Genomic DNA, 19357 nt, shown 5'->3' with positions numbered 1-19357 from the left:
CAGAACAAACGTGGCAGACTTGTTACTTACTTGTTCAGATGACAATATACGGTGAACATTTTTATTTGGGTCATATATTCCAAGACGTAGGCTAGAATCTGTGATTGCGAAGTGCAGTAAATATCCACACCGGTGCAGTGACTGACAGCCACACATTCACCTCAAAACATTAGATTCATCCGCGCTGGAGCCGAGCCGCCACACAACCCACGCAAGGAAGATAATTCCGCAGATAGCTGCAATTGCAGGTTTTCAAACAGAGATGGCGACAAAGAGGCAAAACTTACGGACTGCAGCTTTAAGATTTTTTGATAATACATTTTAGGTGGATGAATTTCTGGTTAAGCATTATTTATGTAAATACTATTTGCTGGAGTTTGCTGCATATGCATATGGAATTCTAAAATATGCATGTTCATCTAATCTGTAAATCTAATTTAGGGTTAATAGGCCACTGCTGCTTTTATCACTTATGTCACAGTTCTTCAGGCATTCCCCCACCTCCACCTTTATTTCTAACATTTCAGCTCTATTTTAATCTCCTAGTAGGTTAAAGGAGGGGAAATTAGAGTTTGAGCCTCACCTCCACCTTTATTTCTAACATTTCAGCTCTATTTTAATCTCCTACTAGTAGGTTAAAGGAGGGGAAATTAGAGTTTGAGCCCCCTTATTGCAGAATGACAGCTGTTTACCTTTATCTTGCAAAGATTATATGGACATATGAACTCCTGAAAATGCTTTAGGGATATTTACGTTACAACCCTTCCTTGTATCATTGCATGGATGTCATGTAAATGATACTAGGATGACATGGCCATGACACAACAACATTGCACAAGCAAGACTACATTTTGTTTAATGGTAGATAGAGCATAAGTTGTATTTAACCTGCAATGTTCATTGAACAAGAAGAAAAGCCGTTTAGTAAAGACTGACCTGGAAAAAAATGACAAAAGCCAGGCGTGCAGCGAGCACAGACCAGTACTGCTTAGAAAGCTGGTAAGACTCGGGAGACCAGGGTGGATCTCGATAGTCTTTGTACCTGTGAAGATGATGAATTGTTGAGTAGAAGAAAGAATGATACCAGATAATGTAGGCGAGTAGAGTTCATGAGTATGAGGGTATCGAGTGTGTGTTGTGTGTACCTGCAAATACGGAGTTGTCTGTCAAAGTCTGTATCATGTGGGGCAGTTCCAGGTTTAAAGTTGCTCGTGTTGAAATAAGCCAGTGTATGGTTGGTATAACCATGCATGGTGCCTGTCTCACTGTACAAATACTGATACACCATCCGAGGAATGAACTCCGATGTAAAGGAGATCACAAATGCCTTGAGGGAAAGAGAGATAGCAGGAGGAAGAACCTTAAAATCTCTGCATGCAATGAGATAAATCATATTAAACACAGCCAGCAACTAAATCTGAAATTTGTTTCATCGTAAGTCACAATCTCTGTTTAACACTCACATTTGTAATGACAGCAAACTTGCTGATTCCACTCAAGATGTTGTACCATATGCCTGGAAAAGGGAAGATAAATATGTGACAGTGTGAACTAGATTAAATAACAGTTATGTTAAGTGCATAGTCATGAGCAATTCTGTACATATTTGCTGCAAAATTTCATACCAATCTCTTTAGCACTGACTGCATCAGGCCGGCGTATTTCAGTGACGAATTTTGCCGCATCTAGTCGGATTTCAATGACGTTATTAAGCAGAGCGAAAACTGGTGCCAGCGGGAAGGAGGCCACAAAGAGTGTGACAAATCCATACTGAATAACTGCAGACAAACAAACACACACATACACAAATGATCCATGTCCTTAATCAAACCCAGTTCTTCAAAGTCATCGTGGGCCTCTTTAAACACCGTTTCTAAACCTCTTCTATGGAAAAACTAATAATAGAATGTATAGAGCAGGTGTTGGCATCCATTTTAACATTTTTATATCTCTTATTAATCAATGTGCCACTATGGCTTCCTTTACAGCTGTGTGACTACGGGGAAGGATTACTAACGTATTTTGCCATACAGATGTGAGGGATTTCAAAATAAACAACTAAATAAAATAATACATGTAATATTCCTCTCCCTTTGTGACAGAAGGTTACCGACCACTGTCAGAGTCTCTGAAGTTGTAGTTGAAGTAGAAGTTGTGATAGACAGAAAAGCAAAGGAAACATATTAAGTGTCAGTCTTCAAGGCGTACAAAGCTTATTGACCCACAGAATTGGCACTGGTAACTGTTAACCAACATGACCAATCCAATCTACCAATACAGGGTTAACCCGATTAACATTTATTTACATCTATCATAGGTCATTGCCAATATGATACTGTTGTATTGTTTCCTTCAATCAAACAGTGTCTATGCTCTCTCTATCAAGATCATTCCTTGAGTATCCCGTTTTAGGTAGGTGTGGCTGACTCTTAACTTTTATAAAGAATATCTCTTTGGATTTGAGACTTTAGTCTTTGCAACTTTACAGATCTTTTTTATGCACCAAGAGCTTGTAACACTCCAAAGAGAAAGGAAAAATTGAAGTCGCATCATATGACCCCTTTAAGACACAGTCTTCACATGGTGGCTTTGTTTATGCAACTGGCCCCAAAGAATGCAAAATCTAAGGTTAATTCTGATTGGTCTGTAGCGCCCAGAGTATAGGTACTTCATGATGTTAAATGACTAGCAGTTATATTTTTATACAATAAATAATAATTATTTTGAAAGTTATTATATTATTACAGCTATCAAAGCCAACTATAAACAGTATTCACATTGTACTTTTATAATGTGATGGAGCAAATAAATTTTTTTTGAAGAAATCTACAAAAGGAGGAATTAAGTACACTGATGAATGACTCAAAATAAGACCAGGAACATGTATTAAGAAAATAAAAATTTTCTTGACAATAAAAAGCAATTTTAGAAAAAAACTTTAAGCCACAACACTGTCATTAAGTTATGTACAACCAAATGAGGCTTTCATGTTGCAGGTTGACTGCATTTAAAACAAGTAGAACAATGAAGGTGATGCAGTACTCACCCATCTCCATGTACTCTGGGCTCAATCCCTCATATGGCTCCAGGTTGTAGTCCAAATCCCAGCGCTGTGGTTCTCGTTTGGAATCTTTGTCCTCCTCATCTGCCGATCCATCTTTCTCCTCCTTATACGTGCGATACATCTTCTTCAGCTTTCTGTAATGTCAACAGATTTGGCTGTGTCATTTTAAACACTTCTTCCATCACTCACTGTGCACTGCGTTAGTAATGTTAAACGGTGTGGAGAATTAAAAATTTAATTTAACAAGAGAGTTAGGGGCTTCCTCTAATAGACTGGGGATACATTGCGGAATACAAGAAAATTAGCAGAGGGACCACAGGGAAGACTTTGCATGTGTGTATGTGCGTGTATACGTACGGAATGGCAATTTCAAACACATTATTCTGAATGAGCTGTTTTCCCAACATAATGATTCCCAGCTGAATACACACTTCAATAAGACAGCCACCTGGAGAACACTGGACCAAAAACACATGTACATGCAAATAGTTAGTGACAGTATGCTAAAACACTGATGACAAACATATTATCGTTTTAATAATTACCTCTTCCATGCGGAAATCCTTAAAGACATAAACATAGTCACCCGGATGACCGGCAAACCTAAATTAGCACACCAGAGTTATGAGGGGTATTTTAAAATACCGACAATGCTACTATTCTCTGGATTAAACAATGCTAACCCAGAAATTCTGCATTTTTGTGCTAGACACTAAAGCCGCACATACTAAACTACAACATAATGGTGTACTGTTCAGCAACACAACACTATATAGACATACAACAACACTACATGTAACACACAGACACCACAAAACAGGCTGTTATAGAATTATAATTTGCATCTGGAATTTAGACATGAATAAAAAAAATTATTAATAAAATATGATGATATATTTTTGAATTGAGTAAAAAAGGGGTAAAATAATTTTGAGAAAAATGCATTTTCAAGTGCACAACATGGGACTTGTATACAATAATTACATGAAAGATCATATTCAACAAGTAATATATAGTAAAAAAAATTAAATAGAAAATATAAAAAATATAGAAAATTACTGTAGAATATCATATTTTGACAGCACTTTACAATAAGTTCCCATTAGTTCATGTTTTAACTAAAAATGAGCAATACATTTGTTACTGTGCTTATTAAAATTTTAACATTAATAAAAATACTTGTTAGTTCAGGTCCATTAAATAATATTAACAAATACAACTTTTGATTTTTATAATATATTATTATGTGTATGTTGAAATATTAACTAAGATTATTAATCGATTTTTCTTTGTTAGTTTATGTTTACTAGTGTAGTTAACTAATGTTAACAAATGGAACCTTACTATAAAGTGTTACCAATATTTTTTGTTTCTCAGTGTTGCATGATTTTAGGTTAACAATTTGTTTTTAATATATATATATATATATATATAAATAAATGTTCCTATGAAACAAATGCTCAAAGTGATATATACAATAAAGACGAACATAGATAACATTCTCAACAATGCCGTACACAGGACAGTCACACAACACTACAGAATACAGTAGACACTAGTGTAGACACAACACTACATACAAACACAATACTACAGTAAGCGCACCACTACACTGCAACACACTGGACATGATAAACAACCACAAAGTACATTATAATAATCCAATTATCATTGCTCGCAACAGAGACAAAACATCACGTTAGTTTGTGTGGGTATGCTAATGGGATGCCATTTTACCTGCCCTTAAAGAAGGCCACATAGAAGACAGGTGCAAATGCATTCATGCTCTTCAGCAAAAAAGCTTTCAAGATCACATGCTCCTCAAATGTCGATTCAGTCTTTGGAATCTCTGCAAGTATGACATTAATATCATATTCATAATAATCATCATTGGTAATGCATGATCTTTTCTTCGTTAGAGTCACCCTTTTATCAAGAAAACATTTTTTGAATGCAACACATTTAATCTTTTGTCATGTAAACACACACACACGCACACACACACACACACCAAGCTCTGTAATCCAGGCCGCTATAGCGCCGTAGATCTCATCCAGCACCAGAACCACCAGCAAGTTGATGATGACAGCGGTGGTTGTCACGGTTACACGCACATTAGCCTTGGCCTCGTGATCAGGGTTCATTGACATAACGGCAAACACAATGATGCGGTAGAGAATCACTCCAGACACGGCAGAGAACGTGACCCCAACCTGAGAGAACAGATAAATAAGAATTTTAAGCATAAAAGCAATGTGACAAATGCTCTTATGGGGAAAGGTACCCACCATAAGGAGGATAGAGGATATGTTGATGCAGTATCCTGGCAGCCGGTCTGTCCATGACAAAGACTCGGAGGCAAGCTACAAGAACAACAGGATGTTACTTAATGCTCACCATATCAGCTGGTAATACACTAGCTACTTGACTACCATAATCACATTTTGCCTGAAACTAATAAGCAATAATGATTTTTGTTATGGCAATAAACAATATGATGGCCCATACTATACATCTATACCAGGGGTGCCCAATCCTGTTCCTGGAGATCTACCTACTGTACCTGCAGAGTTCAGCTCCAACCCTGATTAAACGCGTCTCAACCAGCTAATTAAGCTCTTCAGGAGCATTTGATAATTACAGACAGGTGTGTTTGATCAGGGTTGGAACTGAACTCTGCAGGTAGGTGGATCTTCAGGAACAGGATTGGTCTATATTGGTCTGTTTAGTGTTTTTTTTTAACCAGAATAATGTAATAAATAATTAAAGTTCATTAAAGAAGCACCACAGTATTTACATTTTTTTGTAAAATCAACCTATATTAATTGGTTACTTATGCCTAAAAAAATGAAATAAAAAAAAAATATGCTAATATTGACCATTACCAATCTGGCCTCCAATATAAGTTATTCAGTTAAAAACACTATTAGTGTTAAAAACACTATTAAATATTAGTTTACAAAATCTATAGCTGTTGTAGTGGTTTTGTGCATCAGAACAGGAAATAGTTTTGAACTTGGAACAAACTAATCATTGAAACTAAGTATGGGTGATTAGATTGAAGTACTGAAGTTAATGAACAACACGGATCCAACCCTCCCCCAGATGCGCACGCATGAAATCTGAATTAAAACACTACACTCTCAGGTACACGCATATACACAGTGAACATGTGTCTTTGATTAGAGGAAGGACACCACTATAACTTGTGTGTTTTAATCCAGCTCTGACTCTAATCCTGCATAATCTAGTGTGGAATACCCAGAGAGGTAATCTGCTTTGAGTGCCGTGTGTAGTAAGCGTGTACACCACAGTAGTGTTTGAGCACGTACGTGTGTTGTTTGTATGCACCGCAGACCTGACACTGTACAAGGGCACAATGGCAGTAACAAAAATCCGCAAAATCACATCAAGTGAAATTGCGACCAAACTGCTCATTTCAGACAGGAAAAACACAGTGCCAATGTTGTCCAACTGACTGTGTAGTTCATTATCTAATTAATTAAATTGTCAGAAAGAATGAGAAGAAAAAGATAAGAGAGTGCTAATGTGGGGTGTGATAAGAAGAAGGACGGATATGAGCCGGGTGGGCAGGAGGGGTCCGAGGGAGGTCAGTGCAGTGACCACTCGATTACTGACAGCTGAGAACTAACTGTATTATCCCTGAAGCCCCGCCTCTTCTGGTTAAGTTGATTAGCTCACTCTCTCATAGACAGACACAGTAAACTGTCAAATTATCTCCCCCCTCCTCACCGGTGACTGTCCTCCTTTAGCAGACAGTAGCTTCTCTCTTCCTTTGTCATCCGTTCCTGCGTCCGGCTAGAACACAGAGCAGAGATTAAAAGCACTGCGCACACACACTCATTCTCTTACATCTACTTGGAAAAATGTGCAAGGTATTCCAGGTATTTCAGCTCAGTGCATTTTTACGCAATAATTAAATTAAAGTGAAAATTAAGACTTCACCTTGAGATCCTAAATTGATAGTGGTAAGTGATTAATAGTGATTAAAAAGAATTTGCAGATTTCCTCTCAGACCTATTGGTTAATGTTGATAAAGGGCTAATTGTCTGAGACTTTAACATTCATATTGATAATACAAATGATGCATTAGGAAATTGCACTTACAGACTTAATAAACTCTTTTGGGGTCAAGCAAAATGTCACCAGACCCACTCATCATTTTAATCATACGCTAGATTTACTTATATTGCATTGAATTGATCTTACTGATATAGATATTGTACCTCAAAGTGATGATGATACTGGCAACTACCTTGTATCATGCATGCTGCGTATTACTGATATTAACTATATCGCTCCGCTGTATCGTCCGAATAGAACTATTGTTTCAACCACTAAAGATAGATTCACAAATAACCTGCCTGATTTGTCTCAACTGCTCTGTGTACCCATAAATGCACATGAACTAGATGAAATGACTAGCAATATGGGAACTATCTTCTCTAATACATTAGAAGCTGTTGCCCCCGTCAAATTAAAAAAGGTTAGAGAAAAACATACTGTGCCATGGTACAACAGCAATACTCATTCTCTCAAGAAAGAAACTCGTAATCTTGATACAATAACAAATGTAGAATCTACAGCATTTTGTAATTCAGCTTCATTCATCGCACCCTAAAAAAAATTGCAGTGCTTTACAACTACAGGACAGGAACAGCTAAATAAACTTATCACTGCATCTAAACCAACAACATGTTTATTAGATCCGGTACCAACTAAATTTCTGAAAGAGTTGTTACCTGTAGCAGAAGAACCGCTTCTCAATATTATTAACTCATCGTTACCTCTTGGTCACATCCCAAAACCTTTCAAGCTGGTGGTTATTAAGCCTCTTATTAAGAAACCACAACTAGATCCTAGTGAACTGGCTAATTACAGACCCATTTCAAATCTTCCATTTATGTCTAAAAATTTTTAGAAAAGTTGTCTGCTCAATTATTGTGCTCCTTCCTGCAAAAAATAATATCTATGAAGAATTTCAGTCAGGTTTCAGGCCCCATCATAGCACAGAAACTGCACTATTTAAAATTACAAAAGACTTGCTTCTTGGGTCAGACCAAGGCTGCATCTCATTGCTAGTTTTACTTGATCATAATGCTGCGTTCGACACTATAGATCATGACATACTCATAGATCGATTACAAAACTATACAGGTATTCAAGGGCAGGCTTTAAGATGGTTTAGATCCTACCCGTCCGATCGTTATCACTTTGTCTATTTAAATGGTGAGTCATCTCAATTATCGGCAGAAAAGTATGGAGTGCCGCAAGGATCTGTCTTAGGCCCTCTGCTATTTTCAATATACATGTTGCCCCTTGGTAATACTATTTCCTGTGTCCTATATAGATTAGTTACTATATAGATTAGTTACTAAATAGATTAGTTTCCATTGTTATGCGGATGATACTCAACAGAAGAACCGCTTCTCAATATTATTAACTCGTCGTTGTCTTTAGGTCACGTCCCAAAACCATTCAAGCTGGCGGTTATTAAGCCTCTTATTAAGAAACCACAACTAGATCCTAGTGAATTGGCAAATTACAGACCCATCTCAAATCTTCCTTTTATGTCTAAAATTTTAGAAAAAGTTGTGTCTGCTCAATTGCGCTCCTTCCTGCAAAAAAATGATCTCTATGAAGAATTTCAGTTAGGTTTCAGGCCCCACCATAGCACAGAAACTGCACTTGTTAAAATTACAAATGACTTGCTTCTTGCGTCAGACCAAGGCTGTATCTCATTGCTAGTTTTACTTGATCTTAGTGCTGCGTTCGTCACTATAGATCATGACATACTCATAGATCGATTACAAAACTATACAGGTATTCAAGGGCAGGCTTTAAGATGGTTTAGATCCTACCTGTCCGATCGCTACCATTTTGTTCATTTAAATGGGGAGTCATCTCGATTATCACCAGTAAAATATGGAGTGCCACAAGGATCTGTCCTAGGTCCTCTGCTATTTTCAATATACGTGTTGCCCCTTGGTAATATTATTAGAAAGTACGGGATTAGTTTCCATTGTTATGCGGATGATACTCAACTATATATTTCAACAAGACCAGATGAAACTTCTAAATTATCTAAGTAACAGAGTGTGTTAAATATGTAAAATATTGGATGACCAATAATTTTCTCCAATTAAATTCAGATAAGACAGAGATATTAATTATTGGACTAAAAAGAACAGTACACAGAATCCCTTAGATTACAATTTGCATCTAGACGGATGTACTGTTACTTCCTTTACAGTCAAAAATGTGGGTGTTATATTAGACAGCAACTTGTCTTTTGAAGATCATATTCCACATAACAGCATTCTTCCGTCTTAGAAACATTGCCAAGCTACGAAACATGTTACCTGTTTCTGATGCAGGAAAGCTAGTTCATGCATTCATGACCTCTAGACTGGACTATTGTAATGCACTGCTAGGTGGTTGTCCTGCATCTTCAATAAACAAGCTACAGGTAGTCCAAAATGCAGCGGCTAGAGTCCTTACCAGGTCAAGAAAATATGATCATATTACCCCAATTTTACAGTCTCTGCACTGGCTACCTATTAAGTTCCGTATCAGTTACAAAATATTACTACTTACTTGTAAGGCCCTAAATGGTTTAGCTCCTGCGTACCTAACTAGTCTTCTATCATGCTACAGTACAATACATCACCTCCCTAAGGTCGCGAAATTCTGGACTTTTGGTAATACCTTAGCAAAGTCCACTAAAAGATGTAGAACTTTTTCACATTTGGCTCCCAAACTCAGACACAGGGGTTCAGACACACGCTCTCTGTTTGAATCTAGATTAAAGACACATCTCTTTAGCTAAGCATTGACATAATGTATCTCATAACCTTGTACTTCAGTTTTATCTGATCAAATGCACATTATCATTCTTTGCCTGGTTTGAACACATTATAGTTTTTTGCTTGGTTTGAACAGCAGCTATGCTAATTTAAAAATGTCTCTATTTGCTTCTCTGTTTCTGCCATGGGATGGGCATCCCCAGGTAACTAGGAATTACACAAGCTTCAGTCTGAATCCAGCCCTTACAAAGATCTGAGATGACTGAACACCTGAGAAGAGATAACTACCAAATTTTGCTATAAGTTTGCTATGTTCATTTTGCTATATTAATAGTGTTCACCATTTGTTTGAATACAAGTCATTAACTAACTGCATGATTTTTACTGTACATTTCTGCCATATGGACATCACCTTAACATAGTCACCACTGATAAGCTACTCCTAAATATAATGTAGAAAGTTAGAAACTTACATTTTCTGTGAAGCTGCTTTCTTTGCAAGGATTTGTATAATCAAAAGCGCTATACAAATAAACGTGCATTGAATTGAAAAAGAACTTTACAGTAAAAACACATTTATTAAACAAAATAAATAATAAAAATGTGTATATTTTGGAATATCTGTCATACTTTCCTAAATAATCCTAATGAGAAAAGGCCCTACTAGAAAAACCAAAACTCCTATAGACTTTCCTACAGACTTCCTTTTAATTGTTTTGTTTTGTTTTAGATACTAGAGATAATTTCTTTCATAATTTCTTTGAAAAAAAAAATCCTAATAGGAGTTTAATAAGAAACTGGATAAACTAAAATTCCTAATGACATTCCAAGATTTTTTACTAGAGTTAATCATTAAAATTACAATAATTGTTATACATTACAAAAAATATACAAATTATTAAAATAAAATAAAATATGTGCACATTCCTTCAGAAATGATTGTGTTAAGTCTATATCCTTGTTCAGTAATTCTTTTTATTTATTTTTTTAAATCAAAGATGAGAGCTGATATTTGCAATTATATTAGGGAATTGTGATTTCCAAGCTCATAGAAATTATTAAAATTATAAGAAGACGTGAAGAAGTTATGGTCATAGTAAATATAAATTTTTCTAGTTATATTCAACTCTAAAGTTATTTTTTTTATAATTATAACTGTAGTACTGTTTAATAATTAAAAATATAATATTTTATAATTATAATTATTACTCTTTATGAGTACAATCTTTATAAAATTATTATTTTTATTTATTCAGTAATCACAAACAACTATGTTATGTTATGTGAAAATGTTATGGAAAATCATGGAAATTCATTGGTCAAATGCATGCGAGAACCTTAGTTTTGTACATAATCGTGCAGTTTACCTCTTCCTTCTTCTTCTTCTTTGCCTTCTTCTCTTGTTTCTTAAGGAGAAAGTCCTCATATGCTGGTCGTAGCTCATTCTGTGATATAAACACACACATATACATCAAGCTCAGTGATCAAGGACTCCAAAGATGTCAAAAAGCAGCAAATTCAACATCAGTTCCATAGACACGCATAAGCAAAATGGTCTTCATAGAAACAGGATTCACAAACACATGCACAAATAGAAATAATTATCTTGGTTCCACATTAAATCATTTTCTTGTCTTGAGGCAAAGACGCCAATATGGTACAAAACTGCAAGTTCATTATAAAGCTTTTCTGGCTAATATGTGAACACAAGAGTGGTATATAGTTGTACGTTCAACACACAATGCTTAAGCTGATATATTTATGACACAGAATGTGTTTCAAGCAGACAGGTAGCATTTTCAACTTCACAAATAAGGTCGTGATTATCTGGCAAGAACACTGTGGTCAGGATTATGGCATCGAGGTTAATGGTATAAAATCGGGGTAAAGGATTCGTTGACACACAGGTTACTACAAAGTTAATCCACTGTAAATCTCCCCTCTTCCTACGAATTCAGGGTTGATTCATCAAACAGCGTCACCATGCACCATACACACAATTGACCTTCCTGCTGAGCAGAAAAATGCAAACGGGAGATGGAGCACTGATGAGGGTGGGGGAAGTGTGAGGGACGCGGAGAGAAATATGGTGTGCATTTGAGCGTGTCGGGAACAATATAGAAACAGAGAAAGAGAAGGAGAGCAAGAGATAGGTTTACCTCAGCCCTTTCCTATCAGTGAGCATGAAAGCAAAGAAAACATGGCGTTAGACACATATTTACACTATTTAATATGCAGAGTAATTGAAGTTCATTATCGTTCACATTAGCATGTCGCTCATGATCTCCATGGCGTCCTGTTGAAAGCGCAGTCCTTCATCCACTCAGCTCAATGCTTTAAGCAGAAACAATCTCATTACTCACACATGTCCTTTCACACACACACATCCCCGCCACCCTCTCCCACCACTGACACAATACACACACACACACACACACACTTCAGACTGAATCAGCTCCCAGGTGAATGGTTCAAACCCTCAAGAACAATGAAAGCTTGAATTTTCATAAACCTAATGAAGAGCAGGCCATCAGCAGTCAGCGCGAGGGTCTGTTAGAGTCGCACTAGATAGAATTGGCTATTATGTATGATTATGTTTAGCAATGCTTTATGAACTGTGTTGCTACGAGTTTCCGCTGATGTTCATAGATGAGATTCTGGTGTGGTTTTTAAGGGGGCAGCTATATTATAGAATGTGCATACTAATGATTACACCACTGCTAGGACGTGATGCTAAACATGACATGAACATCGAGGATAATGTCATCTATATGCTTATCGTACTTTTATTCAGCAAGGATGCATTAAATGATTCAAAAGTGACAGTAAAGGCATCTAAAATGTTAAAAAAGAGTTATGTTAATTACAAATAAATGCTGTTCTTTTCAACTTTATTCATCAAAGAATCCTGAAAAATGTATGCATGCACCAAATCAGCATATTAGAATGATTTCTGAAGGATCATGTGACACTGAAGACTGGAGCAATGATGCTGAAAATTCCACTTTTTCATCACAGGAATAAATTACATTTTAAAATATAAAGTGACGTGACGTGGCCAAGTATGGTTACCCATACTCGGAATTAGTGCTCTGCATTTAACTCATCCTAAGTGTACACACACAGCAGTGAACACACACACCGTGAACACACATTGTGTAAATGTAATAATCACACAAATTGTAATAATATTTCACAACAAACAAATGCTGCCCAGGTCAGGATAAGAGACTTCTTGTTCTTTCAAAAACATTACAAATTATTGAGACATTGTGCACAAACAAGTTTTTGTCCAATCAGCTATTCTCTACAATGAGATTGTCCCTTCCTTTACTACAAACTGCAACAAATCTTTGCTCGAGGCTGACTAGACTTAAAAGCCTACTGGCTATTTTTTTTAATTTTTTTTGAAAGGACACATCCTTTGATGTGCCTGTCCAAACTTCTGTTTTCAATCAGAATTCCTATCAGTGAGCAGCATTTTTAACAGACTTAATGATGCAGTCACAGATATGCATATGTCAGCTATTTTACAGCTTCAAAAAATAGATTTTAGAGCTGCTGCCATTTAATAATGAATGTTAGAGATGGTCTGTGACTTTGATTAAATGCTTTGGACTTTTCTCACCTCATCGTCTTCCATTCCTGTCAGATCCCAGCTGTGCTGTAAACATCGCTGCCTCCTCTTCCAGTGCTCTAGAAACACTGCCGCTAAACACACACACACACACACACACACACAATTATCACAAAATTATCTATTATACCACCTTATTTCTTCTCAATATAAATGTACAGTAAACCCATAGTTTATCATCAAATGCACATATTCATACAGCTCATACCCCAGAGGGACATAAAGATGGCGAAGCCCACGGTGGCGTGGTTATCAAACAGATAGCTGGCACGCGCCGTACTGCAGATACTGCTCAGCTGCCAGTAATCACACACACGATCACATAGAGGACACATGGTGAAATTAAGATGCTCATCACACATCTCTTGACTGAAATTTTTTTTTTCCCTCGTGCCTCACAAATTTTTGAAAAAATATCAAAACAAAACCTCACGAAACAACCCCGGAAAAAGGCTTCTTAAAGCAAATAAATCAATGTAATTAAAATATAAATAATCCAAAGTACATATCAGAGTTACGTTTTATTTAAAACATTTAGCTTATATTAAGAAAAAAAGACTTTACCTGGGCACATTGGTGTCTACGGTGAGGCAGCCGTACAGAAATACTGCGACTCCTAAAGCCGAGGCTGGAATCAGCAGCTGTGTGTACACTCCCAACCAGGCAAAATACAGGCCAATCTTCTCTCCAAAGTACTTCCTGTTAAATACAGTTAAACGGGTACAGAAATATTATGAATTTGACAAGGTAAACAACACTGAACACCAGCACATGCAAAAACGCTGATTTCAAAAGGTGACTGCACAGAATGTGAACCTGGCTGCAATTGAAATTGAATGCCATTCACAAAGCTTCACATATCCTCCACCTCTTGTATATTTATTTATTAAAATATTTTGGCTATTTTGATTATGCTTTCAGCAACCAATAAAAGTGGAAGCTACATTTTGCCATATCTAGGTCTGGAGATTTTCCCCATAATCAGCTCAGAAAATATCAGTTTGCAGACTCCATGTGAGCCAACTGATAAGTAATACGTTTACTATAATCTTACTATTGTACTTTCAAAGACATACTGTCTGCTGTGCTGTATACAGCATGCATGCCATACAGTGGGCACGTATTTAATATTTGTGATATCCAGATGGCATATTACATTTACCAGATGCAATGCGGCTTCATTGAAGCTTAAAAAAAGCTGGATTTTTGCAAGTGATAGGTCATTTTATAATGTTTTATTATCCTGATAAATGTAAACATCTATGTTTGTTTGATAAGCATTTTGGGATCGGCAGAATTAGATTCTCAGAAAGGAGAACCAGTCAGTAACCATCTGTGTACTGAACAACATCTTTCACAGAACCAGAAGGTGGTGATGTACATCATGTCTGATACCTTATAAGGTCCATTGGCTGATATTTGTAGCAAGCTCCATAATTGGCCCATTCCTTATGCAACATCTGCAATACGCAAAACACATTCATTACCGGTTCAGATTTTCAAAACTAACATATTCTTTGTATCTTCTTAGAGACGACACACACAAGTATATCTTACAGTAATAAGCAGCTTATTGTCATTTTATCAATCAAAAGCCTTTCCTAAATGTCACCGTGTGACTTGCTGCCGTTCAGGACTCACCTGTCTGTCGTTGCGATGCTCTTTATCTTCTGAGCTGTCAAAGTCTCCCTGCAGCAATGACAACACACAAAGCTCTACCCAAACCACATCACACATTTACACTGAACTAACAGACGAATTACAAATCAGCTGTATTAAACTGGGCAAAATGCATTACTTACATCATGCAGAGGGAAGGCAGAATCATAAACCCCTTTAGCTAGCAGTGATGAAATACCTGAGACAGAAAAGAGAGAAAATTTGATTATCTGTAGTTAAAATATTTCATGAAACATTGTCAGTTAAACAATCCAATTTAAAAGAGTATGGTATATTTGTGGAGTTGGCATCTCCAGGAACATACCCATAGTTTGACAGGTCTGTGTGCAGGCTGTACGCCTCAGAATTTCATAAACCTATGAAAGAGCATGGACGCAACAGAATAATACATTAAAAAATTAATAAACTCAAACATAAATTAATAGAATAGTTCATCCAAAAATGAAAATTATATATTTTCTTATCTGATAACTATTTCAATATAATGAACATGGACTGTGGTTGTCAAGCTGAAAATGACTAAAAACCACAATAAAGTATTTTAAACATGGCCCATATGGAATATGCATTTAGTCGTAAGATATATACATTTTGTGTGAGAGACAGACTGAAGTTGAAGATGTTATTCGCTGAACATTCAGCTCAGTTCTTCTGGGCATGTTCATGTGAGTTCATGAGCTATGTAGTGATGTCTAATTCATAAATTGTTCTTTTTGAGTCAATTCTTTACAGTGAATTGGCTGACAAAACCAATTTGAATAATTCATTCTTGATTCATTCAGCTCACTGACTCAATGATCCGGTCACAGAGGTTAAAAGCCTAATGGAAGTGAATACAGACATGTATTTTGTCTGATAATGAATGGCACACAAATGGTATGGTTTATTGATACTTTTATGGTGTAAGCTCCAGTCCTCTATCCTCAATCTTTCTAACTGTATGAGGAAAAATTACCATTGCATCATTCAGAATTACTCCCTTTGTGTTCCACAGAAAAACGAACCTTTAGAACAATATAATTTGACATAATTTTCATTTCTGGCTGAACTGTTGCTTTAAAATCAGTTCTAATGTGTCCAGATGTGTATAATCATTCTGTTTCGTTTATACCGATACTTACAGTTCGACCTCGTATTGCATTGCTGAACAAGCTGTTTTTCGACTTTATATCAAATCTGCAAAATTAAAGAAAACTAATTAGGCCAGTGTGTGGGCTTGCTATTTGTAAATGCTCTTTTATGACATTCTGGCTGTCAGCGAATGTTGGCACTCACAGGTGTAGCTTGTCTCTGCTGAACGGTTGGGATAGCACCCGTGTGCGTGGGTCTTGGGGCTGGAACGGCTGATTGATCTTTGTCCAAAACGTGCTTATTACGCCCATGAGCCCCGTCTTCTCTTTCAGTTGATATGTCTGGAAAAACAACCATAACGGAACTGAAATTAAACAGAGATTAATCCATTTATAGCCAGAGCTAAAGAGAGATGAGACACACTAAAAGTTGAGACCAGGGTCAGACGATTTAACACCACAAATGTGGAATGGTAATATCTTGTTTTGGGGGCAAACAAAGCACATGTGGGATGTGGGTCTATATGTCTCAACAGCTAATCCACCATTATCAGATTATATCATTCAATACAACTCACCACCTCAAAGGATAAATCATTCTTTCAGGATGTTGCTCTAAGCCACATCTATAAATGTATGGGAAAACATGACACTAACATTCATCTTAGTATGCAGTCTATATGACAAAACTTTTTACAAGAAATCGGCTTGCTGACTGTGTAATCAGATCTTTTTTTTTCTCTGCAGTGTTCAGACTTTGAGAATTGACTTTTGGCATTCCAACTGCTCGTAGACCGCGCCAAACCAGAGCACTTACAAAGATCATCATGGAGCCAAAGCTCTTAACACCAAAAACATGACACTGATGGGCTGTGTCAGTGTCCACATTTGTCCATACTTAATATATATATATATGTGTATATACACGTATAGAGTTTTGGTCATTCAAATTAGCTTTCATGGTTATCGAATGGTGTTAAAAACCTTCCCATTCACTAATACAATGTGAAATATCCTAGCATTTTACCTACACTGCAAATGACCATTCTAGCCGTTAGCTAGAAGCGAGACTTCAGCATCAGTAAAATGGGTTAAACTTAATATTCTACTTTATTTTATTTTCAAGATATTGGTCTAAAAATGAACGGTATATTTTAGAATAGCAGGTTTTTTTTTTACATTTCTCAAAAGATGATTTAAAAAGTCTGTGAGGCATCATGAGCTGGCTTTGACAAAATGTCAGAAGTTAAATACAGAAATTTGTAGGAATCAATTCAATCAATCAATTCAATTTATATAAATAGAAGGGTGAAAAAAAGATAAGATATAAGATAAGTTTTTTTTAAAGAAGTCTCTTATGCTCACATAGGCTACATTTATTTAATCAAAGATACAGTTATATTGTAAAATATTACTACAAATTTAAATAAATATTAACTATATATATTAATATATTTTAAAATGTAATTTTCAGCATCATTAGTTCAGTCTTCAGTGTCACATGATCCTTCAGAAATCATTCTAATATGCTGATTTGCTGCTCAAGAAACATTTCTTATTATCAATACTGAAAACAGTTGTGCTGCTTAAAGGGGTCCTATTATGCTCTTTTACAAAGTCTTGATTTTGTTTTGGGGGTGTACTAGAACAGGCTCTCATACTAGGTTGTTCGAAAAATACATTATTTTTCACATATTTTACATTATTACAACACCTCTCTCCCCAGTCTTGCATGAACGGCTCGAATAGTTCTTGTATCAAATGAAGGCCCGCCTTCTGAAATACAAAATGTGCTGTGATTGGTTAGCTGGGCCAGTGTGTGTTGTGATTGGCAGCACTCGGCACCTGGTCGGGAAATGTCATGCCCCTTACCATAGCCGCCTGCGAGCTTCAGTGTAAAACCAAATACACAAAATAATGTTCTTTTTAGCAGCATCATATGACCCCTTTAAACCCGGATGATTGTAACCACTCTAAGTTCGTCTGCTTTGGGAAAGCTAGCGTGTCTCTGACATAGTGATAACACTCATTACCAGGTCTCGTCCCATTCGTCGATCTTTGTGATATCACAAATCCCGGAAAATGTGCGTTGTAGTCCAAACGAGTCGTTCGTTGTAGTTTTTGAAAAGTGATTTCTGTTAAATAAAATATCTCCTTTTGAAGTGGACTTTGAGCTTTGTAACTTTGCAGATCTTTTTTATGCTCAAACAGCAACATTACAGACTAACTAAAGTTGAAAAAGTGAAAAAGCATAATAGGACCCCTTTAATATTTTTGTGCAAACTGTGATACTTTTTGATGAATAGAAAGTTCAAAAGAACAGAATTTATTTGAAATAGAAGCATCTGAATGTCTTTACCATCACTTTTGGTCAATTTAATGCATCCTTGCTGAATACAAGTTAATATCTTAAAAAAAAACGGTAATGAATGGGGAAAATAAAGAATAGAATAGATGTGCGATGCAAAAATCGGCAAAAATCGGAACCGTCCTACCGGGAGCTAACTGTCACACTGCTGCTGATACTGTGACGGAGCGAGGCACGAAGGAGCGAGGAGACGTAGGGAAATTCTTGAAACAGACTTTATTAATCCAAACCAAAGCAAAGCACACGTAGCAGAGGGAAAAGACAAACAATACTGGATGCTAGACATGGAAAGACACAGGGCTTAAGTAATGGAACTAATAGAGATAACAAAGGGAACACAGGTGGAATCAACTGAACATAATGAGGACAGGAACAGGATGACCAAAAATTGTCATAGAGGAACACGGTGGAAAACCAGGACATGGAGCAAGTGGGGAACAAAATACAAGAAACACAGGCCTGACATTACTCCCCCCTCCCGGAAGGCGCGTCCACGCGCCACACAACATCCAATGGAGAGCGGTACCCATTCCGGGACCCATGGCGGATCAGGCAGTTCAGGACGCCATGGCGGATCAGGCAGTTCAGGGAGTCATGGCGGAGTAGGGAGCTCAGGGGTCCATGGTGGAGCAGGCAGATTAGGGAGCCATGGCGGAGCAGGCAGTTCAGGGGGCCTGGCCTCGGCACTCGGCCCGGCCTCTACTGCCAGAT

At 36.9% G+C, this 19357-nt stretch overlaps 1 protein-coding gene across 1 annotated transcript in view; it reads right to left on the bottom strand.

The window, feature by feature from the left end:
- LOC107736185 (anoctamin-1-like) overlaps positions 1-19357 on the bottom strand; it is a 30572-nt gene that overhangs the window by 2632 nt on the left and 8583 nt on the right. Inside the window, exons 4-25 of the mRNA XM_016547666.1 lie at positions 16484-16620; positions 16330-16384; positions 15513-15564; positions 15331-15386; positions 15170-15217; positions 14924-14988; positions 14093-14227; positions 13737-13897; positions 13520-13602; positions 12051-12062; positions 11259-11336; positions 6818-6883; positions 5353-5427; positions 5076-5277; positions 4802-4913; positions 3610-3667; positions 3422-3522; positions 3047-3198; positions 1626-1778; positions 1464-1516; positions 1146-1327; positions 937-1042 (exon numbers count right to left, since the gene is read on the bottom strand). Coding sequence (XP_016403152.1) covers positions 937-1042; positions 1146-1327; positions 1464-1516; positions 1626-1778; positions 3047-3198; positions 3422-3522; positions 3610-3667; positions 4802-4913; positions 5076-5277; positions 5353-5427; positions 6818-6883; positions 11259-11336; positions 12051-12062; positions 13520-13602; positions 13737-13897; positions 14093-14227; positions 14924-14988; positions 15170-15217; positions 15331-15386; positions 15513-15564; positions 16330-16384; positions 16484-16620 — 2142 coding nt within the window. The remainder of the gene's footprint in view (positions 1-936; positions 1043-1145; positions 1328-1463; positions 1517-1625; positions 1779-3046; positions 3199-3421; positions 3523-3609; positions 3668-4801; positions 4914-5075; positions 5278-5352; positions 5428-6817; positions 6884-11258; positions 11337-12050; positions 12063-13519; positions 13603-13736; positions 13898-14092; positions 14228-14923; positions 14989-15169; positions 15218-15330; positions 15387-15512; positions 15565-16329; positions 16385-16483; positions 16621-19357) is intronic.

Source organism: Sinocyclocheilus rhinocerous, unplaced genomic scaffold (assembly GCF_001515625.1).
Source record: "Sinocyclocheilus rhinocerous isolate Xijiao unplaced genomic scaffold, SAMN03320098_v1.1 scaffold942, whole genome shotgun sequence".
Lineage (NCBI taxonomy): Eukaryota > Metazoa > Chordata > Actinopteri > Cypriniformes > Cyprinidae > Sinocyclocheilus > Sinocyclocheilus rhinocerous.
This window is presented reverse-complemented; position numbering and strand designations above follow the sequence as displayed.